A 27,623-nucleotide genomic window follows, 5' to 3' on the forward strand; every position below is an offset into this window, starting at 1 on the left:
AGAATAGCCATGGAAATGACTCTGGGGTTCCTCAGAACACAGTTTGAAAACCACTGGCCAAAGCAGTGTGGGCAAACACATGGGCCCCCCACAGTTTTGGATGTACTGCAACATGTAAGGGTTGAGAGATCCAGGCACAGACCGGAGTCTCTGACTGCTCTTGGGAAATCCGATCCTGTGGTCTGCTAATGTTGCCTGCCTACCCCTGGTCTACTGAGGCCACCGCCTCATGTCTGTGAGCCAAGACTGGAACCATCACTCGCCATACAAAGGGCTACGGTCTGACACAGGAGGTGGTTGAATTTCCAGGGCTCCCTGAAGATTTGTGTAAGTTGCGATTGCTTAGACTCACACGTTCACACTGAGGTTGAAAGGTGAGCTTGTGTCAGTAAAGTCACTACAGCACGTTCGTGGAGGAGCATAGTTACTGCCACTCAGTGTCCGAGAGCAGACAGGGAGCACGCGGCCTGCACACAGACGCTACTGCACTGAAGGCACAGGAGTGAAGGAAACACAGAAACCCACAGTGTGTTTGCTGGACACCCCTGCAGTTAACCCGCACCGGTGCTGCCTGATATGCCACCTTTCCTCTGGTTGCCGCTTGCAGCACTGTCATCCTACCCAGCTCTACCCCAGCCAGATCTGACGCAGGGGCAAGTTTGTGGGTGTCTTCACTTCTCACACAGGGAAAGCGAGGCACAGCTGCTTAGGGGTCTCCTGTGTTTCTTCCTGAGTTTGTGACCGCCCCCCCCGCCATTTAGGTAACCATCACCAGTTGGTGAGAGCGTCCCCCCACCCCACCCTCCGCGAGGGAATGCTCACCCAGGCACAGTTACGCTACAGTCACAAGAGGTGCCAACAACACGCTTTGGATCAGTGTCAGTCAGAGCTTATCAGCTTCCAGTGAGCTTGATAACTGCAGCAGCATTTGATTGTTAATCAAAACCGTGGGCTAGGAATAAAAACCTCGCCTTGCTTCCTCATCTGGACAAACAGGCTTAAGTGGAGTCTGAAGCTAAGGAACAAACAATGATTTCACGAGACTCCAATTCCCACACGGGCCGTGAATTCATAACCCACATCACATTCCCTTTCTTTAAAAAAAATTTGTTAACAGACTATCTTTTTGAGCAGTTTTAGCTTCACAGAAATTTGAACAGGAAGTACAGCACATTCCTTTTTAACAACCATTTACAATATATTTGGATTGATTTACCCAAACGTTTCAAGGCCTTAAAACTTTTCCATGTGAGAAGAGGCTTTTTGCCTTTCACTGAAACAGCTCTCTCCCTCTGGTGATCTACAACTGTGTACAATTACTGTATCATTTAAAATTGCATCCTTACAGGCCCCTTGGCAAGTTGGCCCTATGGAGCCCCTTCCACGCTGGGGTTCCAGGGGTTGTCCTAACAGGAATACACTTGTATTCTGGGTGTGGGTTTGCCTTTCCTGCCCGCAGGGCCTCAGCCTGACCCTCTCTCAGACTTTCCCACTGCATGGAGTCCCTCCTAACACTCTTTGACGCAGGGCACTGCTTTATGGCAGAGGTGCCAGAGTGGACCCATGACAGACGCATTAAACCAGAGCCCTCGATATGGCACTGTGTCCCCAGCGGGAAGAACCCATGGGTCCAGGAGTGGCAGCACCGCCGGTGGCTTCTTGTCCCTGTAGCTCTGGGCTCCGTGGGTTGCGGGTGCCAGCCCCGATTCCCACTAACTCTGGCCACCCCCGGCACTCCGGTTCTGTGGGTCCAGGCGCCAGCGGGATCCAAGGGAGAGACTCCTAGGAACGAAATCAAGTGATTTTGCTGGCTGTCTGCGATCGTGACACGAACAGGGCCAGCATCCCGGTCGCCAAAAGGACCCCTGGAGACGAGAGTTGGGGTCCTGCCACCCCCGGGCACGGCCACAACCCGGAGCGATTTCACGGGCAGCCCTGAGCTGGCGCACGCATGCAGTGGGGCCCGGCCTCCTGGGCTGTCCCCAGGGGCTCGCGAAGCTTGACTCAACTGGACACCGGTGCAGACTCCTCCCACGGTGGCCTCAACCTCGCGGGAATGCGAACCGGCCTCCGCCCCAGTCCCAGTTGGGCCCGACGGCCCACGTGCGCAGGCCCTTCAAACCGACCAACCACAGAGAGCGCCGAGGCTGCCGTGCCCCGCTCAATGGTCCTGCCCGAAGAGGCGGGAGCGTCTGCGCGCCAATCGGAGGAACGGGTGCAGGGGCGGAGCTCCGCCGGGCTGCTCCTCCTTGAGGGCACCGCCCTGAATACGCGTGCGCGAGGGCAGGACCGCGGCCCCTGATTGGCCGCGGGCCGGGGGTGCACGCCCCGGGGCCGGGCCGAACGCGGGGCGGGCCCACATCTGCGTGACAGTTGTCGTGGGGGGAGGGTGAGCCCAGGCGATGCGGAGGGAGTGTAAATAGAGCGAAGGCGGCACCGCATCGGCCCCGCCACCTCTCGGCGACCTGCGAAGAGCCCCGGAGTAAGATGGAAGAAGATGAGCAACAGCAGCGGCGCAGAAAAGTGGAGGCCGGGAGAGCGAAGGTAAACGGCAGCGCCTCCTCCCCTCGCTGTCCCGGTGTGGGCTCCACAGGGCGGGCTCCGGTGTCTGCCACCGCCCCCTTCCAGAAGCGGACGCGGCCAGGAGGGGACCGCTACCGCCGCATTCCGCCGACTGGGCTGGAAGCCGCCCCTTGGCCGCCGCCATCTTGAATCCGCCGCCCTCTGCCTGGACCCGCCCCCGCCGTAGCCACAGCCAATCAGCGGCCGGGGGCGCGCGGCGCCTCGCGGAGACGTCGGGCGCGGGGTACGCCGGGACCGGCGGGGTTGCGCTTGCGCCGGGCAGGGGCGGGGCCGTGGGAGGCGGGCTTCCCCGCCCCCACCCCGGGACCCCGCGCCACCCCCCGCCCCGACCACCCCCGGGGAACTGCTAGAGGATGGGCGCTGTCACCACGCCTGCGCTCTTGTGCACACCTAGTGGCACCTGCGCGTCTCCCTGTCCTCGCCCGGATTCCTGGAGGGCTTGGAGGCCGGGACTCCCTGCAGTTGGGCGACACGGGCGCTCCCCCTAGTGCTCAGCTCAGCTTCCATCCGATTAAAACGACGTGCAGCGATCGTTTTACACGGAATTCTGCAGTTCTTTTTGCTATAGAAGTTCGGAGTGGTGTTCCCGAGCACGGGACTTGTTCACCCTGTGGAATGCCTCCCACCGACCCACGCCCTGGTGTCGGGGCTCCTGAAACGCCTGTGCCGCCTCCTCGCTGCTTGGGGCCCAGGTAGACGGTCCTGGGCAAGTGAGGGCGGAGGGCCTCTGCCGGGGCCGCCCCCCGCGCCAGGACTGGGAGCTCCAGACGCCCGGACGGAGCCTCCTGGGAGGTGTCACGTCCCTGCGCTGCGGATGCCCCCGGGGAGCTCTGTGCGGTCCCGGAGTGGGCCTTTGTTATCCACGTAGGCACCGTCCGGTACTCACTGTTCTGGGCGAGTTGTGGCGATTGAGCCGTTTGCCGACCAGCCGCGGGCCCTGGAGACAGTGGAGAAAGCCTGGGCGCTTGTGCTGTGCCGCCGTGGCCCACCCCATTCCGGCTGTCGGGGGGAGCCGCTGTGCAGTGCCCGCGGCTATTAGGCAGAGCCCTATGTGGTTGCTGTTTGAGGTCAGACGTGGTCAGACATTGGGAATTTCACATGGATCAGCCAGCAGGGGTGTTCAGTTCCGTCCTAGTTCCTTCCCTTGAGGAAACCGCAGGGCCACTGCATTAAAGGGAACACTCAGAACACATGGTGAGTGGTGCGAGGTGGTGACAGGCGGAGGACAGAGCGGCCTCCTTAGGCTTCCTGTGCAGGTCAGTCTTCTGACTGGGGTTTGAACAGTGAGGCTGTAGTGTGTTTTTTCCCCTTTGCATGTGCCTGGCACATAGGAAGGAGATGGAAGCGAGCCAGAGTTTAATACTCACCGTTTCCCCTGAGCTCACCATGGTTTGCAAATGTGCCTAAATGTTGCTTGAAGGAGCATTAATGGTGATGAGAAGATTTCACCTTGGGAGAAGAAACAGATGCCTCTTGTTGGGTGACCACAGGCCAGAGACTGGGTCTGTGATACAGGAAGGGAACTCACCGACGCTTAGGTTTGATGGAGTTGGGCACGAAATAAACGAATCTGGGACTGGTTTTGAAGGCAGTGTCTGTTCTTGAGAGACGGTTTCTCTCACTTAAATTGCCTTTTGTGATTTTCCTATGTCCATGAAATTGTGCACTTCTGTTATCATTTATACAAACATTTGATGCATTTGCTTTTATGACCAGAGTTGTCGTTTGAAGGACCTTGTCCTCCTGTGAAAAGCTGACGTTAGCTATCGTACCTTTTGAATAAGGTGTTAGTGGGAGATGGTGTGTGAACAGTCTAAACCCTCAGATTTGTGGGACTGAGCAGAGCCAGGTGTGCCTTCCGATGGGGACATTCTGCGGAGGCCCCTGGCGCTTTGGTGAAGCTGCGCCGTGAAAAATAGAACATCTCATTCCATAGAGGAGGCTGTTAGATTGACCTGGCTTAATTAATTTTTTGCTATTTCTGTACCTTGTCTCAGAATCTATGGCAAGGAAGTTTTGGCTAGGCTATGTATTCCCCTGATTGGGGGAAAATGGGGCAAAAAGGGAGAATTTAGCTTTTCTGTATAGTTTTAAACCTTAAACATGCCTTGATTAAGCTGTCAGTTTTTAAAAGAGATGTACTTTTTAATTTTTGAATTTTTCTGTAAACTCTCAGCGGCTGGAAAAGCTGTTCTGCCAGTCAGCCTTATTGCTTTCCTTTGTCTGTAGGCATCATTCACAGTCCTTAATGTTAGATTCTTCGGGTGTCATTCTGAGACTTTAACTCCCAGTATCGTAGATGTTAATGGAGGTGGTGTTTCTGGGACGGGGCCTGGTTGATGTGAGTCTGGCCAGGTGTGGCCGTGTGGACTGAGCCAGCCCCAGAGCCTCATGTTCCCCACAAGCTTGCTGTCTTTGTGGTTCTGTTACTTTTTCCTCACTTACCTTTGTCTCTACTACCTCTCTACGTTTTTGCGCAGCTTGCTCACTTCCGACAGAGAAAAACAAAAGGTGACTGTGCGCATTCGAAGAAAACGCCGGCGAAGAGGAAGGGCGCGGCTGTCGATGCGCCTGACCAGGAGGAGAGTCCGGTAGCTGAGGCCGAGGCCAGCGGACTCCTGGGAGGCCGGGACGTTGGCAAGAACACGTCGTGCAGCGACACGCCTGATGGCGCAGGAGTCCCTCAGGTAGATTTGCTCGGCTCTGTGTTCTCACGTTTTGCTTATCTTCTGGTTATTGCTAGCGTAATTTACTCAAAGTGGTGTTAGGTCTGTTTTTGCCTATCAAAAGTGGGGAAACGGGGTTTTATTTTATCTTACAAAAGGGGCGTATATTTTTGTGGTTTTACTTCTATTTAAAGTTTTTTCTTCATCCCATGATTTTGAGAAATTTGGGGTGAACTGTTTGAAGGCAGGGGTCAGTACTGGTGCTTGGTGTGGTAATGGGAGTTTGACAAGTGTGGGTTCCTCGGGTGTGGCTGTGCATCAGCCCGCCGACAGGTATCTTTGGACACTTAAGCCATAATATCCCTTCACCTACTGTCAAATCCACCTACTTGTTGGTCTTTGTCCTTTCCCTTCTTTCCGAATGTGGGGTGAGGAGGGCAGGGCCGAAGGTCTCACAGAAATGGTGTCTTATCTGCTGCTTGAGGCCCTGTGAGCTGCAGGGGCGGGTGTGGACCTGGGTGTTGAGGGTGCATGGCCTCCCTGGGCCTCCTGGTTGCCTGCATGTGGGTCTCCTTGGGGCCTCCTCTCGTGTGTGTACTTAAACTGGAAGTACCCCTAACTTGTGTGCAGCAGGGCAGGGGCAGGTGTTTGCTAGAATGAGCTGAAAACTGGTGGTTGAGGGCAGAACTTGACTCAAAGTCGCGCTGTGTCTGGACTGCCTTATTGAAAAAAAGGAATGGGTGCTAGCATATAAAGTTTATGATATTCTACCTACAAAAGTATTATAGAATGTTCCTTTTTTTGAAAAATTGGAAGACTTCGCCATGGCGCTCCGACGTTGCCCGGGGAGCAGCTGCCTAGAACTCTGGTGCCTGAGTCTCTGGAGCAGCCTGTGCCCAGCTCCCTCTGCCTGCACTCCCTGTGGTCTGAGGGACCTGAGGCTGGATATCAGTTTCGGTTCATGTTCGTCCTCTTGTTGCTCCTCTGGGGTCGAGCTGCGGGTTCTCAGCAAGCTTGTCTCGTCACAGCTGAGTCCACGGAAGCCACGTTGAGAGTGCTGAGCCCTTACTCTCAGTGGCTTTTCTCTGTATGTTTCCTGCTTAGGCTCTTTGAGGAGAAAGCCTCGTAATGTAAATTAACATTTATTAATTTCATATTTTTATTTTCAAATCAGACAAGTCTTTTTTTTTTTTTTTTTTGCGGTACGCAGGCCTCTCACTGTTGTGGCCTCTCCTGTTGCAGAGCACAGGCTCCGGACGTGCAGGCTCAGCGGCCATGGCTCACGGGCCTAGCCGCTCTGCAGCATGTGGGATCTTCCCAGATCGGGGCACGAACCCATGTCCCCTGCATCGGCAGGTGGACTCTCAACCACTGCACCACCAGGGAAGCCCCAGACAAGTCTTTTTTATTTTAAGTTAAAGGTTGTGTGGTTTTTAGCTTTTCGTTTTAAAATGTCAGACCCACAAAAAAATTGCAAAAGATAACACAGAGTTCCTGGAGTTCCTCCCTCACCTAGTTTCCTGAAATATCGACACCTATGCAATCATAGTATAAATCACGACCAGTTTTAGTTAACACTGAAACAACACTGTGAGCTAATTGATAGAGCTTATTGTAATTTTTCCGATTTTTGTGGTCCAGGATTCTGTATTGCATTTCAGTGCCTTGTCACCGTAGTCTCCTCCAATCTGAACAGTTTCTCAGTCTTCCTTTGTGTTTTATGAGTTTGACACGTGTGGAGTACTAGCTGGTTATGTTGTAGGACCCCTGTCCGTTTGGGTTTGTTTGACGTTTCCTTCTGATTGAAGTCAGGTTGTGCGTTTTGGCAGGAGCTCGGTGGGGGTGACGCTGGCTGCTGCGTGCATCCCGAGGAGAGGCGCGGCTGGTGTGGTGTTAGCTGTGTCTCAGTACCGGGGGGCCTGCCAGATTTCTGCTGATAGAGAAGTGTTTGTTTCCCCCTTCGTAGTTGATGAGTATATGGCGTGGGGGTGCTTAGAGGCCCTGTAAAGCCTCCGTTCCCCGTCGCACTTGCCGTTGGCTTAGCTGCTGCCGAAGACTCTGGCCTGCAGCAGTGACCGTGCTGGTGTTGCCCGGTGACCACCTTGTTTCCATCGTTCCATCTGCGTCTGTTAATTGGCGTTTTACTCTAAGGAGGGACTGTTGCTTCTCCGCAATTTATTTACTCAATCATTTATATCAGTATGGACTCCTAGATACTTATTTTATTATGGGTTTTAATCCATCATATCAATGTTTATTTTGTCGCTGAAATACATGCATTTGGCCACTGGGAGTGCCTTTGCATTGGCATCTGTGACCTTTTAACATGCCCTCATCATTTTCTGGCGCCTTAATTCCTGGCACCAAGCTTTTCTAGGCTTCTTTTGTCCTCTCCTGCTGCAGCCCCAAACCAGCCATTTCTTCAAGGAGCCCTGGTCCCTTTCGGTGGAGACTGGTTTTAGAATCCAGATCTGGGTGCTAGGCGTGCTTATTGCTTGCGGGGTATGTACGGTTGCTTCTAGGCTGTTTCAATAGACAGAACCAGAAAATATAAATGTACGTATATACACGCACATCTGTATCTATTTGTCTATTTGTACGTATAATAAAAACCATGAATTCACACTAATATCTTCAATTCCAGTCCAACAGCACAGAATTTATTCTAGCTTTTCCCCTCTCCTTATTTTTAGCTCCTTTTTCCCATAGTGAGAAAATGGGGAAAAGGCTTATCTACAGTATTTTACTTATTTGCTCCATCTTAAAATACACACAAATTAGTTTCAGAATTGCTACTTCTCATGCCAGTAAAACACAGATTTACTAACTATAGAATATTTGTTTATACAGCTATCCCTCACTTTTCGAAAGCTCACTTTACACCACTTCACTTTACAAAAGATCTACATTAGTACCTGTTTTTGCCAACAGAAAGAAATTCAAAGAGGATTTTCAGTTTTATGAAGAAATCTAATTGCTTCTTTACCTTTATGCCGTTTTGGTTTATGAAAGCTTTCATAGGAATGCTCTATTTTTGGTAGTGGGGGAAACCTGTAGTTGTTTTTGTCTTTATCTTTCCAAAGTTTATTGTTTAGCATTCCCAGGTTATTTGTTAGATATATGTACTGTGAATATTTTTCCTAGTCTTGCTTACCTTGCTTAAGTTATTTTCTTAATGGTGTCTTGTGATAAGCAAATATTCTTAACTTTGGTGTTGAATTTATCATTTTTTTCTATGGTTAGTGATTTCTGTGTCCTGTCCAAAAGGTCTCCCCTAGTCCTGAGGTTGTGAAGATAATCTCCAGTGTCTTCTTGAGGCTTGAGGGCCTGGTTTCTATGTTTAAGTCTGTGATCCATCTCAAGTTACTTTCCGTGTATGGAGCACCTTGAGTTTTCGAAGAATGGTTTAGTTTTGTTGATTTTGAGTGTTTTATAAATAGAATAATCCAGTATTCGTGTCCTGAGTCTGGGTCTTCTCATCCAGCATCCTTTAGGAGTTAAAGGCTATAGTTCTTTCATTTTCGTTGTTGTATATAGTATTTTGCTGTATGGATGTACCTTGGTTTTTCTGTTCCGCTGTTGATTGGCATTTGCTATGAACATTCTCATACAAGTCTCTTGGTGTCTGTGTGAGCACATTTCTATGGGGCCGTGATTAGGTATTTAATATCTGAGTCAGTATTTAGATATACGTTCAACTTGTGTATGTTGAGCTGTGTTTTAAAACAGTTGTTCAGTTTATATTTTCAGTGGTGGCATATGAGTGTTTTCCTTGTTCCATAACATCTGTGATTGGTGTTGACATTTGTTTTCTATTTTAACAGTTTTGGTGGGTGCGGAGTGGAGTGTATTTTAGCGGAGTGCAAGCTTAGTCAAACATTCCAAAAACCTCAGTGTGATACACTTAAGAGACTAAAGGAGAAAAGTCATATGGTCCTCTCAGTTGATTTAGGAAAAGTGTGTTCTGCGAGAGAATGACCTGTAATTCTCCTCTCTTGTCAGGTTTTTGTGTTGAGGTTATGTTGGCCTCACGTGATGAGCTGAGAGGGTCCTTTGCTCTGTGGATGAGCTGGTGTAAGATGGTGGAGCTCTTGGGGGCTGAAGCTTTCTTTGTGGAAAGACCTTTAATTGCAGAGTCAACTTACTGAACAGCTACCAGACTATTCAGTTGTGCTTTTTCTCAGAATGTGTCCTTCTAATCTTCCAGTTTTGGGTATGAAGTTATTCGTAGGAATATTCTTCTGTGGCGTCAGTGTTGATTTTCTTTGTCCTTAGATATGTTTTTTGTTTGTTTGTTTGTTTTGGCCACACCCTGTGGCATGCGAGCCTAGTTCCCCAGCCAGGGATGGAATCCGCACCCCCTGCAGTGGAAGCTCGGAGTCCTAACCACTGGACCATCAGGGAAGTCCCTGAATTGTCACGTTGAAAGCAGGCTACTGAGATGGCCTCTCCAGTCACTTAGAAAACTGGAGGGTGGATGAGTTCACTGTTCCTCGTCCTTCTAGGTGGTTCCCTCATTCTTCTGTTTCCTCATTATTTAAGGTGGTGTTGGCCTGGTTGGGAATAATTGAGTGTGACAAAACAATCCTTAGGATGATGAAATAACATCATGATATGGGAGAAGCAAGGTTGCTCAGATCCGTTTTGTGTCTTAGATAAATGCAGGGGTCTGGTAGTAATTGCAAGGTAAAATGTTTTACTCTAGAAAAAAAAAAAGTAAATTTTATCATTGTTCTTGGGAAGACCTGTAAGAAGGAATAAAATTATGCCAGTCCTCTCAAGCAGTTATAACTGACCAGAAAAGAAACGTGATGAGTGCAGTTAGGTTCAGCAGATGCTAATGCTCACCCTGACAGCGGCAGAGTGATGTGTGGTCGGGGCTGGAGGTGCAGGTGGACGTGGGGGTGGAAGCCGCCCGCGAGTCGCCAAGTCGTGCACACCGAGCCTTCCTGCAGATAAAAGCCCCAATTCTTGTAAATTTATGGGTCAAAACTCTTGGGGGAAAATTCATTGGAAAGCTTTAAACTCAATTTTGAGTTGATTTACAAAAAGAAACTAAAAATACTATTCTGCAAATTATTAAGGAAAAGATTTTATCTAAAGGAAAATCTTGAAGATGAAATATTTGAATTTATATAAAATTAAGAGCTTAGAAAATATGTGTTGAGCAACTAAAGTTTAGTGAATTGTGTTAAGTACGTGGTGAAATAACTTAAGCACGCGGTGAAATAACTTAAGCAGAATACGTTAAAAATCGGGCAGCAACATCATTAGGGAAGCAAGTTATGTGAAAAATGTTTAGAGCTTGAGATTTGTGTAGAAGCAGAGTGCCGATGGAACTGGTGGGCCTGGAGGCGGGTGGGGCCGGGGGGGCGGGCTACCCCTCGAGCTGCTGTGGATGCTCCTGTCCCTTCCCCTCCAGCTGCAGGAGCCCGGTGGAGCGGGGACGCCGCAGAAGCTGGAAGGCGACGGTCCGGAGCAGCCTGGGGTAATGACGAAGGTATGCCTCTCCTGGGTTCTCGGTTAAGGTGTGTCCCGTGCCGTGGGGCCGGAGCCAGCTGAGGAAGCTGGAGGCGTTCTTCCTGTGACCTTTGATCTTGGTGGTGGGCGTGGAAGGGAGAGTCGCCCTTCCTTCACTGAGGGTCCTGTGGGGTCAGCGTGCCTCCTGGGCCTGGCCCTCGATGCCCATGCCCATGTGGGCAGCCCCGCATGCGAGACACATTGGGGGACGGGCTTGCCGGCTGGGTGCTGGTCTTACCGTCCCAGTTCCTACCACAGTGCTTGGTGTGACTCCATAAGTGTTGAATTGATTACTTTTCTTTAATCCATTCAGGTTTTTTTTTTTTTCTTTTTTAGCGGTACGCGGGCCTCTCACTGCTGCGGCCTCTCCCGTTGCGGAGCACAGGCTCCGGACGCGCAGGCTCAGCGGCCATGGCTCACGGGCCCAGCCGCTCCACGGCATGTGGGATCTGCCCGGACCGGGGCACGAACCCGTGTCCCCTGCATCGGCAGGCGGACTCTCAACCACTGCGCCACCAGGGAAGCCCTCCATTCAGTTTTTGTTAGCATTTGGGAGAAAATTTATTAGATGTTGACCAATTTCGAAGTGTTATATTGAAAGTCCTGTATTTTATCTTATTTTTAAATTAAAGTATAGTTGGTTTACAACATTGTATTAGTTTCAGATGTACAGCATAGTGATTCAGTAGTTCTGTAGATTATACTCCCTTAGAAGTTAACACGAAATAATGGCTATAATTGAGAGTCTGTATTTTAGACATTCGATTCTAGCTGGACTCAGCGCACACTACTTTTGGCAGTGAGCAAGTTTGGTTCTTAGTCTGCATTATTGCAGGAGAAATGTAGCTCAGAGGGAGGGCCTGGCAGGGCCTGGAGAAATGGTCTCTAGTGGGGTCCGTAAAACCCAGCCTTAAATACACATTTCATACTTGTTTTAAACTGCGACTTGTAGCATCTTTGTGGAAAAGTACACAAAACTTAGATATAGCCCAACAGATGAGTACACCGTGAACAGCACGTGGTCTCTACAGTTCAGGGGCAGGGCGGTGCTGGACCCTGCTCCCTGCTGCCCACCCTGAAGTGAGCACCCTCCTGGCTTCTGTGCCGATTCTGACTTAGAGCTTTGTGTGAATGGATCAGACATGGTTCTGGTCTTCTCTCTCCTTTACCTTCAGCATCTTTGCATCCTTCTATTTGAGATGTGTGTCTGGTGAGCAGCATAGGGTTGATTTTTAACTGACTCTCACAATTACTGGGCAGTGAATTCCCTTATATCTAATGTAATCACTGACGTGCTTGTACTTACATCAGACGTTTAATTTGGGCTTTCTGTTTGTCCTGCCTGTTTTGTTTCTTTCTTTTCTCCTTTTTTGCCTTCTTTGGATTATTTTTTATCAGGGGATTAAAAAAAATTCTCCCTTTGTTCATTTTGAAGTAATAATATACGGTTTCTATTCTTTTAATGGTGAGGCTATTAAATACAACGTATGTACTTAAATTATCTAAGTCTAAATTTAATCAACACCTTCACTTTCCTCTTGCACAGTTAGTTACTGAAACTCCATTTATACTTCCCTCAACCTCCATTTTTGTCACAGTCTTTTTCTTAATTGTAAAGCACTCATAAATTTTACCATCTTAACCATTTTAGGTGCACAGTTCATTGGTGTTTGTACATTCACACTGTTGTGCAACCGTCAGCACCATCCGTCTCCAGAACTCTTCTCATCTTGTCAACCTGAAACCCTGTCCGCTAAGCGACATCCCCCAGCCGCGCCATTCTACCTTCTGTCTCTGTGACTTGGCGATCCTCCTGCCTCACGGCAGTGGGGCAGTGCCGTCGTGTAGTTGTCTTTTGGGCCTGGCTTATCTCACTGCACCTGGTGTCCTCCAGGAGCTGGAGCTGGAAGTGCTGCGCCTGAGCTTGAGCGACATGCACACGGCGCGGCTGGAGCTGACGCAGGCGCACCTGCAGCGCGAGAAGGAGGCGGCGCTGGCCGAGCTGCGTGCCGAGCTCGCCGGGCGGCACGCGCAGGAGCGGGCCCTGCTTCAGAGCCGCGCGTGCCGGGAGCTGGAGCTGGTCCGGGAGGAGGCAGGTACGCTCGGCAGCCGGCCCGCGGGTTTCGTCGGAGGCTCCTGGCTTCTGTGCTGTGCTTGGGCCTCTGTGTGCGACCAGGCCTCATGGAGCGCGCCCCTCCCCCATCCCCCCCTGCGCCCTGTGCCAGGTGGCAGCTCGGGTGCCTCTCAATCTGACGATGCGCTGGCCTCAAGGTGAACTTATATGATTTCATTTTAATGTTTCTTGGTATATCTTTTGTTAGTACTTTTTTTTTTTTTTCTTTTTTAGCGGTACGTGGGCCTCTCACTGTTGTGGCCTCTCCCGTTGCGGAGCACAGGCTCCGGACGCGCAGGCTCAGCGGCCATGGCTCACGGGCCCAGCCGCTCCGCGGCATGTGGGATCTTCCCGGACCGGGGCACGAACCCGCGTCCCCTGCATCGGCAGGCGGACTCCCAACCACTGCGCCACCAGGGAAGCCCTTGTTAGTACTTTTTGTAAAAATCATACATGGTAGTTTTATTGAGCTGTAATTCATGTACCACATGATTCACCCACTTAAAGTGTTCAAAAGCAGCACTTTGGTGGCTTTTCGTGTTTTCACTCTTGGAACGTTCTTCGCCCGGAGAAGAGGCCCTGGCCCGTTTCCCTGTGATCTGCCCCGGTTGCAGAGTCTCCCTCTCCTGGGGGCCCACCCACCTGGAGGAGCAGCCTTGTCGGTCCTTTGATGCCTTGCCTGTTTTGTCACCTAGATTCAGGCAAACACAAGGAGATAGTTCCACGTCCTCCCCTGCTTTTGTTAAACTTTAAAAATATGCAATATGCCTTCCTTAGTTAGGCCTGTTCGATGCTGTTTCCTCCATGTGCACCCCTGGGAACAGTCCCCCGAGAGGCCCACCCTGCCGTCCGGTCCTTGAAGCTCTGCTGCGGGTGGGGCCCCTGTGGACCCGGTGGGACCTGCCCTCGGAGGGTGGCTTCTGGGCCTTTGCGTGATTTCTGGAGTTGCTCAGGCCGCCTTCCCTGCGCCCAGGGATTGCTGGTTGTCGCCTGGTGCTACTTCTCCCCAGATCCACGCTTGGCCGTGCCCACTGGTCCAGCCTCCTTTGCCTAGCACCTCCTTTCTTGTGTTTCTTCTCTCAAGCGGGGAGCTGTTGGGACCTAGAACGTCTTTACCTCTCTCCGTTTACTTGTGGTCTAGCACCCAGCCTGGAAGCTGGCTCAGCGGGATCCTGGACTGCGGGGCCCTGGGTGCACAGTGGCCCGTTGTGGAGTGGACGGGCCGAGGTCCCCATAAGCAGAAGGATGACGCAGGCTCAGTGCTCAGTGATCTGTGCAGCCCCAGAGTTGGCCTCGCCCGGTCCTCCTGGACTGTCGCTTGGCTGGCTGTCTCCCGTCCTTTGTCAGGCATGAGCGTGATTTGCTAATTAACCCAGACATCATCACCTGCTTGTTTCTCACAGGCGTGTCCTGTCCTGTTAATGTCGGCAAGTGTTTGGTGGAGCGGCCAGAGGTGCCGGGAGCCTTCTCGTCTCCTGGGGGATCAGACTGTGGAAAAGTCTGAGCGACTTTTTATGTTTCTCTTGCAGCTGAGCTGAAGGAGAAGCTACAATCAGAAATGGAGAAAAATGCCCAGATGATAGAGGTACACAGGATAAGAAAATTCATTCCGTGTACGCGGTATTCCCCTCATCCCCACCCGGGACCCCTCCCCTTGATTCTAACAAAATGCAGTCAGAGCTGGAGTCGCGGGGGTGAAGCTTTCTCTGCACAACGTGAATTCATCACAGCAGCTGGTTGTGGGCTTTCGTGTTGCTTGGTGTGATGGGAGTCTCTTTCTTCCCATCTGGCTTCTGAGCAGCCCTGTGGCATGGCCCTGGCTGTGCTTGGGACACAGACCTCAGTCCTCACGGACAGGGGGCGTGGACGCCTCGGAGGTGGTGATCAGGTGACATGTATGGGCCTCGGGGAACCACGGAGGGTGGGGGGGTGGGACGAGCGTGACTCTTGCGACCCATCCCTTTCTCAAGGCTACGCTTGTAGAAGGGCCGTTGGCGCTGGTGATGGCCGAGGAAGTGTGTAGTGTTAAGGGATGTGTGACGTCAGGCCGAGGGGACCGGTGTGCCCTGGCCACTCTGGATAGGCGGTGGGTGGAGGATGGCCTCGTGCCCCAGCCCCCGCCCTCTGAGCTGGAGAGAGGGGACTCGTTTCTTAGGGCGCCTGGGACAGAGCCTGACCCCGTCAGAGCTCGACGGTGTCGCTGTAGTGCCTGGGTCTTGCGTGGGGGATGGATGCCTGTCTTGCCAGCCGAGTTCCTGTGCTTTTGCTCAGCGACCAGTTCTGTTTCTGACAGGTGGTCCTCGTTCTCGTGTCCTGGGCTGTTTGTCTGCAGATGCTGCTGTTCCTGTCTGACTGGACATCCCGAGCTGTGTCCTGTACTCACAGTCTGGTCTGGGTGGGGGTGACGGTTTTCAAATGCGCAGTTGAAATTTTTTTACCGCAGTAATAAACTGTTGGCCATCATCTACTTTTTCCTTATTTAAATTAGACCCTGAAGCAAGACTGGGAATCCGAGAGAGACTTGTGCTTAGAAAACCTACGCCAAGAATTATCGGAAAGGCATCGGTCAGAACTGGAGAATTTACAAAACCAGTTTAAGAAAGAATTGGCAGAACAGAAGGCTGAGTTGGAGAAGGTTTTTCAAGACAAAAATCAGGCTGAATGTGAGTCTCTAATTAAAATGAGCAAGTTTGGAAGGGGACTGAGTTTTCCTGTGTCATCCCAGAAAAAATGCCATGTGACTGGCTGGCAGGAGAGTCAGCCTTGGGGTCCCTCCTCGTTGGTCACAGGCATCTCAGGTTCCCTAAACCTTCCGAAACCTTCATTTCAGAGAAATCTTTTGCATGTTCTTCTACTAAATTGCTACCGAAAAAGTAGTTCGTGATTGTTCCCTTTCTGTTACACGGTGGGGCCCACCGGTCAGTAGATGCTGTCTGCTGGCCTGTGTCTTCCCCTCTCTTCCTCCCCGAAGAGAGCAGGATCCTGAGAATGGGGTCTGGAAGAGCCTGGGGGACCCGCTGTGCCTGCAGCCGCCCCTGCTGAGGAGGAGGACGCTGTGCCGTCACAAACTAAGTGAGGCCCGTGCCCGTCTCCAGTTTCCCTTCAGACTCAGGAGGCTCAGCACGAGGCGGCCCTGAGCAAGTTACGCGCGGACCTGCAGCTGGAACACTGCCAGTACGTGGAAGACCTGGAGCTGAAATTCAGAGAAAAGGAAAAGGAAAAGCAGCTTGAGGTAGAGGCATTGTACGGGGGTGCTGGGGGAGATCTCGGATTGGGGTCCTCTCACGCTCTATTATTGCCTAAAACTTAAGCCCTAACATGCGTATGTTTATGTTTATTTCTAAATCGAGGTATAGTTGATTTACGATATTATGTAAGTTTTAGATGGACAACATAGTGATTCACAATTTTTAAAGATTGTACTTCATTATAAAATATTGGCTATATTCTCTGTGCCCTACAGTGTATTCTTGTAGCTTATTTTGTACACAGTAGTTTGTACCTCTTAATTTCCTACCCCTAGCTTGCCTCTCCCCATCCCTCTCCCCAGTGGTAACCACTAGTTTGTTGTTTATGACTGTGAGTCTTTTTCTGTTTTGTATATACATTCATTTGTTCTGTTTCTCAGATTCCACATATAAGTGATATCATACAGTATTTGTCTTTCTCTGACTTATTCCACTTAGCGTGATAATCTCCAGGTCTATCCATGTTGCTGCAGATGGCAGCAATCCTTTTTCATGGCTGAGTAATATTCCCTTGTATATATACACCACATCTTCTTTATCCATTCATCTGTCAGTGGATGCTTAGGTTGCTTCCTGTCTTGGCAATTGTAAATAGTGCTGCTGTGAGCATTGGGTGCATGTATCTTTGTGAATTAGTGTTTTCGTTTTTTCAGATATATACCCAGGAGTGGGGTTGCTGGGTCATATGGTAGTTGTATTTTTAGTTTTTGAGGGACCTCCATACTTTAAGCCCTCCTTTAAAGAGACTCTCAGTATTTGGTGGAGCTGGTAGATAGCCATGTCAGGATATAGAGTCTGTGACTTTGACTTAATGATGGTGTTCAGTCCTACACCTGGAGAATTCGTGCCTTTGACAAGTGCCCCTGGGACATCTACAGGCTCTGGCCATTAGGGGTGCAAGGGTACATGCTCTGACCTTGACTCAATACACAAGAAGTTAGCAAGAAACATTTCCGTGGCTCACGTATTCAGAACTCTTTTCCATTGGAACTTTACATACCAAAATATGGGTGATGTGGCCAGATCTCACTCAGGGACCTGAAGGGCTTTTATCACCAAGACCAAGAGCCAAGCAATGCCCCAAGCATTGGTTCAAGGAATTAGCAAGGAAATAACTAGAAGACGGAGTTAGCCGAGGCCCATGTGTGGGTTTGCAGGGCGGAGAGTCGTGGAGCCGCGGAGGAGCCGTGTCTGGCCCTGCGGCTCTCTCACCGGCTCCTCCCTGCTCTCCTCCAGACAGAGGCCAGCTTGGCCGGGCAGGACCAGGGCCAGGCGGGGCCCTGCGGGCTGTCCCCCATCCAGGGAGAGAGGCGGCCTGAGGTCACCTTCTGCCCTGTGCCCTGGGTGAGGAGAGGCCCGTTCCACAAGGCAGCACTGCTCATGCTCCCCCGGGAGCGCTTGGCCCTGTGCTCGTGACTTGGGGTGCTGGGTGGCCACCCTGACCCAGGCCCCGGGAGGGCAGGTGGAGCCACTCTCAGCTCTGGCAGTGCAGGGCCGGCTGACACTCAGCACACGCTTGGTGTGCAAGCTCTGTTCATCCCTGAAAGAGTTGCTTCCCAGGAAGGTTGACCAGGGAACGCGGAGAAAACCACGCAGGCCACACGAGGGTGAGGGAGCCCGTGGTCATAGATGGAGGGGGCCCATCCACTCTCCCTGACAAAGTAGGGGACAGGTCTCTGCTGGGAACGAGGCCGAGGCCTGGGAGGTGTCCACATGAGAGGCCGCGCTGGCCGCGGCTTCCTCTGGTCCGCTCTCGGGGCTGCCTGGAGGTGGGTGGGCTTGAGCCGAGACTGCGTGTTCACCTGGTGCCCATCGGCTGCTGCACGGGTATCACCGGCACTGCCTTGGGCCCGGGGCTTGGTCGGGCTCCCACACCATCGCCTTCTCTTCCAGTTGGAGGACCTGCACGCCTCGTACGCAGAGCTGCAGGCCCAGTCACAGGAGGAGATCCGGCGCCTGGGGGCCCAGCTGGAGTCTGCGAGGTCCAGCGGGCAGGAGCCGAGCGGTAAGGGGCCTCGTGTTCAGATCCAGGTTCCCGGCAGCTGGAGCTGGGCTCTCGCTGCTGAAGCCCCGAACTGGGGCCTAACGGCTTTGCAGGCCCAAGAAAGTGGCTTAGCAAACTTCTGTGAATCTTGAGGTCTGCGGCCTCATGGTGCAGACCTGCTGGTGGCAGCCTCAGCTTGCTCGTAGGCGCGTTGGTGAGCGATGCCTCTCGCAGCCTGTGTCCTCATGTGGACACGCACCGTTCACGTGTGAGACTGGGCTCACGGTGGGGCTTGGCTGAGCGCCGTCGAGACGCAGTTCCCAGTGGGCATTCGGGTCATGGGTGTACACCGCCTCCTGGGTCCCGTGAGCTCACCTGCGTCAGGTGTTGTCAGGCTTCTGGGGCCCTGAGCTCTGGTTTTGGAGGGTGACGCCATGTTTACTGAGGGCAGCTTACCTGGGTCTCCCCCTCACAAGACCCCAAGTCAGAGGGGTCTCTGCTCGCTGCTGGCACCTTCAGAGGGAGGAGGTCACGAGACACGGGGCAGAGAGACGTGGGGTTGTCTGCTGCTCTCCAGACAGGCCTGAAACTGTAGGGTCTGCCTTTGTGCCTATGTGTTACTGAGGAGCAAAGAACAGAGTTACGGGAAGGGACCCGCAGGAACACCTGACGGTCTGGGTGGGGGGATAGGCCTCCCGTCCCCATCCCGGCCAGGCTCCGGGCAGCCGCAGGCGGAGCTGGCGGACTGACCTGAGCGGGGGCTTCAGGCGCGCTCTCACACACGGGTTTCAGCTTGTGCGCCTTCCACTGCACCCTCCCCCGTGCGTTTAAGGACCCTCACGGGGAGCGTTGATTTGGGATAGTGACCTGTTTCCATCCCTGTTATTTAAAAGCTAAGAACTAGCTCTGGTGGACTAGCTGGCAGCACCCCCTTGATCAGAACCGTGATGCCGACAGTTCTCTTACCGTCTGCAGTACTGTTCTGTGGCTGTTAACAAAACACCACCAACTAACTCAGCAGCCTGAAACCACCCAGGGTCACCCACAGCCGAAGTCCAGACATTGGGCTGGGCCTTGGCCTGGCTCCCTCGGTCGGCAGGGTCCCGTCCCTGTGCTTGTAGGACCGAGGTCCCGTTTCCTTGCTGGCTGTCGGCCCAGGGGCTGCCCACGTTCCTCGCCACGCGGCCCTCTCGTCTTCAGGGCCCCCGCAACACGTGGAGCGCTTCTCACACTTCCAATCCGCCTGACTTCTGGGCCAGCCTGAGAAAGCTCTCTGCCCTCAGGGCTCTGGGGTTTACTGAGGCCGCCTGGCTGGTCCCCCTGTGCGAGGCCCCCTGTGCCACGTAGCGTAAGCCCTGGAGGGTCCCATGTCCATTCACGGGTTCTGGGATGGGGGGACCTTTTACAGTTCTGCCCCCAGCACCACACTACAGGCTCTTAACTACCTTCTGATTTCCCCTAAGTGTTTCATTTTGAGATGATGGTTTACTTTCATCCTGTAAAGAGTTACCCAAGCAGCTCCTGGCCCGAGCGTCTCACGTGGAGGGGCTGGAACACCTGACGTGGGACTTAGAGCAGCAGCAGCAGGAGAGAACCAGGCACGAGTCTGAACTGGAACAGCTGAGAATCTCTTCTGAAGAGAAGTTGAGGGAGGCTGAGAGGGGCCACCAGGAGGACCCGACCCTGTTACACCAGCGGCTGCAGGACGGGAAGGGCAGCTCCCCGCCGGAGGCTGTGGGAATCAGGTAAAGCAGTGCAGGAGAACACGTTTATGTTTGGGTCTCGACAAGATGACATTAAAGCTGGGCGCTGGTCTGACCCGCGCGCAGGCTGCGGACGGCGCCATGCTGCCGGGGTGGGTGGGCACCAGCCCCGCTTCACCACCCTCCCGGCGGTCATCCTGTCCTCGGCACAGAAGCGGGATCCCAGGGACAGCGGAGTTCAGTGGAGGGGCACCTGTATCGGGTTGTTACAGCACAGTTTCTCAATTCATCCAGTGCCTGTTCAGAAGAGACGTCTGAAGGAGAAGGAAGAGACCGTCTTGATGAACTTGGCCTTCAGCTGGAGCAGCACGAGGTGATGGGACACCTTTGTTTTGCTTTGAGGTCTGGCTGACACAGGACATTATGACATGATGATTGGATGCCCGGGTGTGCTGGGAAGGGTCAGTCTGGTTAACGTCCACCACCACACAGAGGTAGAGTTTTTCCCTTGCGCTGAGAACTTTTAAGATCCACTCTCTTAGCAGCCTATAGTTACACAATACAGCATTGTTAACTGTAGTCCTGTGCTCTACATGACAGCGCAGGACTTTTTATCCTCAAACTAGAAGTGTGCATCTTTTGACCCCTTCATCCATTTTGCCCACAGCCCCTCTCCCACCTCTGGCAACCACCAGTCTGTTCTCCATGAGGTGGGTTTTTTAGATTCCACATAGAAGTGAGGTCAGACAGTATTTGTCTTTCTCAGTCTGACTTATTTCACTTAGCATGACACCCTCAAGGTCCATCCATGTTGTCACAAATAGCAAAATTTCCTTCTTTTTTATGGCTGAGTACTGCTTCCGTTGTGTGTGTGTATGTACGTAGGTATGTGCCACATTTTCTTTATCCATTCATCTGTTGGTAGACATTTAGGTTGCTTCCACATCTTGACTGTTGTAAATAGGGGCTGCTATGAACATTGGGGTGCGTGTGTCTTTTCCAATTAGTGTTTTTGTTTTCTTTGGTTAAATACCCAGGAGTGGAATTGCTGGATCATATGGTAGTTCTTTTTTTTTAACGTCTTTATTGGAGTATAATTGCTTTACAATGCTGTGTTACTTTCTGCTGTGTAGCAAAGTGAATCAGCTATATGTATATATATATCCCCATATCTCCTCCCTCTTGCGTCTCCCTCCCACCCTCCCTATCCCACCCCTCTAGGTGGTCGCAAAGCACCGAGCTGATCTCCCTGTGCTATGCGGCTGCTTCCCATTAGCTATTTTACATTTGGTAGTGTATATATGTCCATGCCACTCTCTCACTTCGTCCCAGCTTACCCTTCCCCTTCTCCATGTCCTCAAGTCCATTCTCTACGTCTGCGTCTTTATTCCTGTCCTGCCCCTAGGTTCTTCAGAAGCATTTTTTTTTATTCCATATGTATGTGTTAGCATATGGTGTTTGTTTTTCTGACTTCACTCTGTATGACAGTCTCTAGGTCCATCCACCTCTCTGCAAATAACTCAATTTCATTTGTTTTTATGGCTGAGTAATATTCCACTGTATATATGTGCCACATCTTCTTTATCCATTCGTCTGTCGATGGACACTTAGGTTGTTTCCAGCTCCGGGCTATTGTAAATAGAGATGCAATGAACACTTTGGTACATGACTCTTTTTGAATTATGGTTTTCTCAGGGTATATGCCCAGTAGTGGGATTGCTGGGTCGTATGGTAGTTCTATTTTTAGCTTAAGGAACCTCCATATTGTTCTCCATAGTGGCTCTATCAGTTTACATTCCCACCAACAGTGCAACAGGGTTCCCTTCTCTCCATACCCTCTCCAGCATTTTTTGATGATGTTCTATTTTTAATTTTTTGAGGAACCTCCATACTGTTTTCCATAGTGGCTGCACCAGTTTACTTTCCCACCAACAGTGCATGAGGGTTCCCTTTTCTCCACATCCTTGCCAACCTTTGTTATTTGTTGGTTTTTTAATAATAGCTATTCTGACAGGTGTGAGGGGGTATCTCATGGTTTTGATTTGCATTTCTCTGAGGATTAGTGATGTTAAGCACCTTTTCATGTGCCTGTTGGCCATCTGTGTGTCTTCTTTGGAAAAGTATCTGTTCCGATCTTCTGCCTGTTTTTTATTTAATCAGGTGGGTTTTTTTTTTTTTTCTGTTGAGGTATATGAGCATCTCCATAAACATTGAGAAAGGTTGTGTTTCATTAATCATTAGTTGGGAACTGGACTGTCTTTATGTTATCAAATCTGAATTTCCATCCTTTTCACAAAAGCTTCCTTCTGTGACACTGACAAGCAGAGGGAGGCTTGCTTTTGTGTCTCTGGTGACTCCACAGGCTGCGTTGTGTCTGCTTGTTTAAAACAACAACCCGAGGTTCAGGGCACGACTTGGAGGCGGGTGGCTGGCAGGTCGGGTCCTGCCTGCGTCCCACGCAGGCGCGGTCACACTGCCACGAGCTCCCCAACCGCCTGCGTCATGCGTGTTGATGACCGGAGAGTGAAGCGCTGGGGTGAGTGCGTGCTGGGCATCTTTTTACTGGCCTTTACGTTCCTCTTCGTTGAACGGCCTCCATGCCGTTTGTTCCTGGCATCTCTAGCCTTTGTGGGCAGCGGTGTTCACACGGCTCTCTGTGACAGTGGAAGCCTTCTGCGCCTGTTCTGATGCGGAGCTCCGAGGAGCCGGGGGCTCCCCTGTCCTCCTGCCCCCGGCGCTGGCGGCGGAGGTGCCGTGCTGTCGGCATGGCTGGGCCCCCGGCCGCGCTCCGGGGAGTCCTGAGATGGCAGCTTGTGTCCATTTTTCACACCAGGAACAGGCAGGGCCTTGACTCTGTCTCCACTTCTGGGAAGTCTTCAGCGTGTTCGGACAGCCGTTCCTCCATGTGGTTTGTTCTCTCTCTGATACTCCTGCGGGCTTCATGCTGCACCTCCAGGCTGGAACCACCGGCTTCCTTCCATTCTCATTTCTCTTTTTACGTTGCTTTACGCTTTTTTTTGCGGGGTGGGAGATTTTTTTCTCCCCTCTCCTCTAATTCTGCAGTTGGCTATCTTATTTCCATTGTCATTGTTAATTTCTGGGGCGTTGCCTTCTTGTTCTGCCTTCTTGTTCTGTGTTCTTTCCTGTGTCTTCTGCTCAGTGTCAGGGACGGGGGGTGTCTTTGGTCTCCTCCCCGAAGGCGGCCGTTGGTGTTAAGAGGCCTCTTGAGGCTCCGTGTAGTTCCTGCCGCGTCTCCATGCGTCTTCGTCTCTGTGTTGTGTGGGGCGTCTGTGGTCTGTGCATCGGTTGGTGACCTGAGGCACCTTGTGGTCTTGGGGGGCTGTCTGACCAGGCAGACTCCACCTGGGGGCTGGGGGGCGGCCTCCCCTCTGGGGGCCATTGGTCTCTACCAGCCCCCTGCTAGGTCCCTGAGGAGAGGGGCACAGCGGGGTCCCCACGCCAGTCTCCCTGGTCCACAGCCCCTGGGGGTCGTGCCGTCACCTCTGTGCTCCCTGTACCTGCTTCCCAGCCTCCCGGGTGTCTGGGCAGCTCTCAGGCGGCTCCCTGTTCAACCCCTGTGAGCATCCGTGATTCCCATCTTCCAGCAATTGGTCATCTTTGGCTTACTGATTACCTCTTTCACTGTTTCTTCTCCTCATAGGTTTAGGAATTACGTCTCCTATCATCTGAGGGAATATAAAAACGATAGAGTACATGTGTGTTTAAGCAAAAGTCCCGGGTGTGGGCGCATGTGTGGCAGCGCATGGCATGCGCGGTGTATATTTGGCGTGTTGACGCGCCATGTTGACTGAGGGTGCCTGGTGGAGCTCCCCCAGCTGGGTTTGGGAACCCCCATGCCCCTCTGGTCGGTGCCGAACCCTGGCCGGTGTCTCTCTGGCTGCAACTGTTTGGTTGTCCCTGAGGCTGAATGTCTTTTGACTTGTTTGGTCGTTGCGGCCATGTTTCTGCCCTTTCCTCAGAGGCCGGGAGCCCCTTGCTCTCGGCTCCCCATCCCCAGTCTCCAGGCACAGCAGGATTTCCCTGTATTTTATCTTTGCTTTTGTCGTCTGGAACTGGCTGTTGCCCGGTGGGGGGGTGAGACTCTGGCCCCTTTTCTTTCCTGGGATGGTGAGTTGCTCTCGTCCGACTTGCTGGGAAGCCTGACCCTTGTGAGCCGAGTTGTGTCAGGGGTGCTCGAGTCCACCCGTCAGTCAAGTCGTTTTCTCCCGTGACCGTATGAGGACTCCAGTCTGGATTTAAAAGATAACTCGAGCTTATTGAGAGCTGGACATTTAGGCTGCTGTGGCCTCTCTGTGATTTTGAGGAAGATGGGGTGACTGGTTGCACCTTGAGGGAACAGGAAACGTTGACACTGCCTCGAGCCCCTCAGACCCTGCACTCCAGAGCGTCGTCCTCGGGGGGCAGGCGCTCCAGAGCGTCGTCCTCGGGGGGCAGGCCCAGCACCCGGCTCTCGATGGGAAGTGCAGGGCAGGGAGTGAGGAGAAACCCGGGAGCCGCAGGTGGAGCAGGGCGCCTTCCACCAAGGCCCTGGCCGTGTGGCTGGTCTCGGAGGCCTGGCCTGGGGTGCGGAGGGCAAGGGACGGGGGTCCGGTGGGGGACCCAGTGCCCACAGCTCGGCGTCAGTGGAGTAGGCCCGCCTCCCTGCTGGAAGCGAGACGTGGGGCAGCAGGCGGTGTGGCCGTGCGTGGCAAGGCTCCGTGGGAGTTTCCGTGGGGGTGGGTCCCCTGGGGGGTTCCCTGGGAGGCAGGGATTCAGGAACGAGGCTGGGAGAGTCATTAGAAGGTTTTCTCTGTGATTTCCCAAAGGAGACCCTGGGGTTGCACACACAGCTAGAAGAAAACCACCAGCACCAACTAGCAGCGGGGAAGTCCTCCCAGGAAGTCCAGCAGGAGGCGGGCCTCGCGGGGACCCAGGTGTTGGAAGGGGAGCAGCATGCGGGGCCTTCGGAAGAGCCCGGCCAAGGTGTGTGCCTTCAGTGCCGCCGTGTCGCCTGGAGTCCGGCCTGCAGGGGACGTTCTGGGCGGTGACTGATTCCCATGAGAGCCATCTGCACATGCTGGCTGTTCACTCTGTATTGTGGGCACCGCGGGCCCTTCCTCGGGGGTTGAGCAGGCCTGGGCGTGTCAGGAGAGCGCCTGCCCGGTGTCACGGGGACGGAGAAGCTGTGGTCGCCCCTGTGGATGGTCAGGGACCCAGGAGAGCAGACGTAAGGCCGGCACTGGACACGAGCCCAGGAGAGGGTGGGTCCCGCATAGAGCTGAGGGGGCAAGGCAGAGGGTCCCGCCGTGAGGGCCGGTGGCTCAGGGTCCCCGTCGGGGGCCTCGGAGCCGGGCGGGCCTGTGAAGGGGAAGAATGCAGCCCAGAGAGCTGGTCACGGCTGCTGGCATCGTGTCCTCCTTGTTCTCCTTCCCGCGGGAGGGGTGCCCCACGGCCGCTGCTCAGCACGTTCCTGTCAGCTGGTGCCTTGGCCACGCTTGGCTCTTTATCGAGCCTGGGACGGTGATGAGCCCTGGCCAGAGGAGCTCTGGGGGTGCCAGGTCACCCAGTACCCAGGCAGAAGGAGCAACGGTGGGTGTGAGCCGCTCAGGATGGTCCTGCTCATCTGGGCCTCAGGCTCAGTGACCACTTGGCTGAAGATGGGTGTGTCATGTCCACTCTGACACCAAGCCCACACGGGGAGTTTCAGGATCTTTGTGCGGTTGTCTGAGGCTTCTGAAGGTAGGTGTCTAGTCTGAGTTGCGGGTCACCCTGACGGTCCTGCCCCCTGGTCCCCTGCAGAGCTCGCCCAGGTGCCCCTCCTGTGTGCACACAGCACGGCCTTGGAGGTGGCAGCCGGAGACTTGGGTCTGGAAACCATGCACAAGGCTCATCTCCTGCTGCTTCTCACGGAGCTCAAGGAAGAAATCGACCTCTTAAGAGTAGAAAATAGAAATTTACACGAGAAATTGCAGCATGAAATCCGCCTAGAAGAGGACTCTGAGCAAGTAAGTTGAAACACCTCACCACTCTGCACTCCCCGCGTCCACCGGGGCCTCGTGTTAACTGGCTGGGGTCAGCGCAAGCCCCCGAGGTCCACCACGCCTTCCACCTGGAGCAGTGTTTGCTTGCTGGGTGCCTTCCTCGGGGTCGGGATGGGATACCACCTGAGCCGGGGGCCGAGTGTGCTCCTTACCGGGGCCTCCAGTGCTCAGGGGAGCTGGCCGGGGTCCTCTGAGGGGTGCCAGGGTGGTTGGCGAGGCCACCTGCAGGCCTCATCCACTGTGTCTTCTGTGGTGTCCTGAGCCCCAGGCTCTTCTTGCTGACCGTTGGTCGTGTAGCCGCGGACGCACGCAGTGATGAGACCCCTCCCCTGAATTACTGGCGAGCCTCACCGCAGTTCAGAGGAGCGGAGTGGAGGTGACTTTCTCTCGTGTTCCCTCCGAGCGGCCCAGGGTGACCATCTGGAGGTGCTGCTCTCGCCCCTGGTCTTCCCCGCGGAGCCTCCCTGGGGTTCCTCATCCATCAAAGCAGTTGCATAGGAAGCGGTTGTTACCGGCAGGGCGGATCACACGCCGTCCCCACACTGAGGTGCTGGGGGTGCGGACGGGGGCACAGCAGGCTCGGACAGGTTTGTGGGAGGCCCGCGGCCTCACGGCGGATGCTTGCTCGCCGGCGGTCTGCCTTGGCACATGACCTTCTCAGGCACCGTTCCCTGAGGGACAGACTCTCCTTGAAGGCTTTTGACGTTCAGGGGTATATGTATTTCCTGGACCACCATTTTATCTCCTTACCTAAATTATTAAGAGAGGTGTGTGGAATTCTCTCTCTCTGCCTTCAGTTCTCTCAGTTTTTACTTTTAAGTGTTTTATGGTTCCGTTACTACACATTTATGATTGTTATGTTTTCCTGAGAAGTGTACCCTTTTATCATTAATGAAACGTCCCCTTTCTGTCCTGTAGCTTCTTAGTATTGAAATCTCCCTGCTCTTTGACCTGTGTGGTCATTCCAACCTTCGTTTGCATTTCCTTCGATGGAGCCCGTTGATCTGTCCATTTCACCTTGGACGGCATCTCCTGGGGTTAGTGCCGACCCCACGGGCTAAGGGTCCGGTCCCAGGAGATCGCCCCGCCCCCGCCCCCATCAGAGGCCATTCGCCTCCCCATCTTCTCTGTGCTGGGCCCTTCAGTTCTCCTGGCCTTGGCTGGCCTGCTCTGGAGTCTGCTCGCACGTGTGTGACCAGGGACCAGCCTGGGAGCTGGGCTGGATCCAGTCACCGATTTTGCAGCTCTCCTTCTCTGCCTCTGTCCTAATGGGCTTTCCCCCCTCACCTCCCAGCTCCTCTGGTTCAAACAAGTAAGATTTCTATGTGCACGGCACAAACAGGTCGGTGACCCAGGCCGTTTCCTTATTCTGGGTGTCAGACCACCCCCCTGCCCCACACACCTCCTCCCGCCCCGGGATCTCTTGGATTTTATCCGGAGTCTGCAGTTGTCGTCTCTGCTGAGAGCTGATTCTCAGCCATCACTAAGAGCAGGCCCTAAACTTTAATAACTTGAATAAAGAGTTGAGGTCAATCTCACAAACCTTTTTGGTTTTGTTTTGTTTCTTTTTGATGATGATCAGTAGTCTGTTGACCTTTCTTTCCTTTTTTGAAAATTAGGATATTTGTGTGTGTTCAGCTTTCTGGTTCACCTCCCTTTTCACATGACACCTTTAAGGGTGTTGGTTTCAGTCTCTTGCTCAGGTCCCTTGTAGAGCCTGGAACGTTCATTGTGCAAGTCCAGAGGCTTGGCCTGGCGCTGTTTG

At 53.0% G+C, this 27,623-nt stretch overlaps 1 protein-coding gene across 1 annotated transcript; it reads left to right on the plus strand.

The window, feature by feature from the left end:
• Positions 1–4,974: 4,974 nt before the first annotated feature.
• Positions 4,975–10,749, plus strand: LOC309806706 (uncharacterized protein; the record flags this gene model as incomplete). Its single annotated transcript, XM_082625658.1, has 2 exons — positions 4,975–5,270; positions 10,672–10,749. One exon carries the CDS (start codon positions 4,975–4,977, stop codon positions 5,176–5,178), a length of 204 nt encoding a protein of 67 aa, XP_082481784.1. The 3' UTR covers positions 5,179–5,270; positions 10,672–10,749.
• Between the last annotated feature and the right edge of the window lie 16,874 nt (positions 10,750–27,623).

This window comes from Mesoplodon mirus (genome assembly GCF_964341445.2).
Source record: "Mesoplodon mirus genome assembly, chromosome: 6".
Taxonomy (NCBI): Eukaryota; Metazoa; Chordata; class Mammalia; order Artiodactyla; family Ziphiidae; genus Mesoplodon; species Mesoplodon mirus.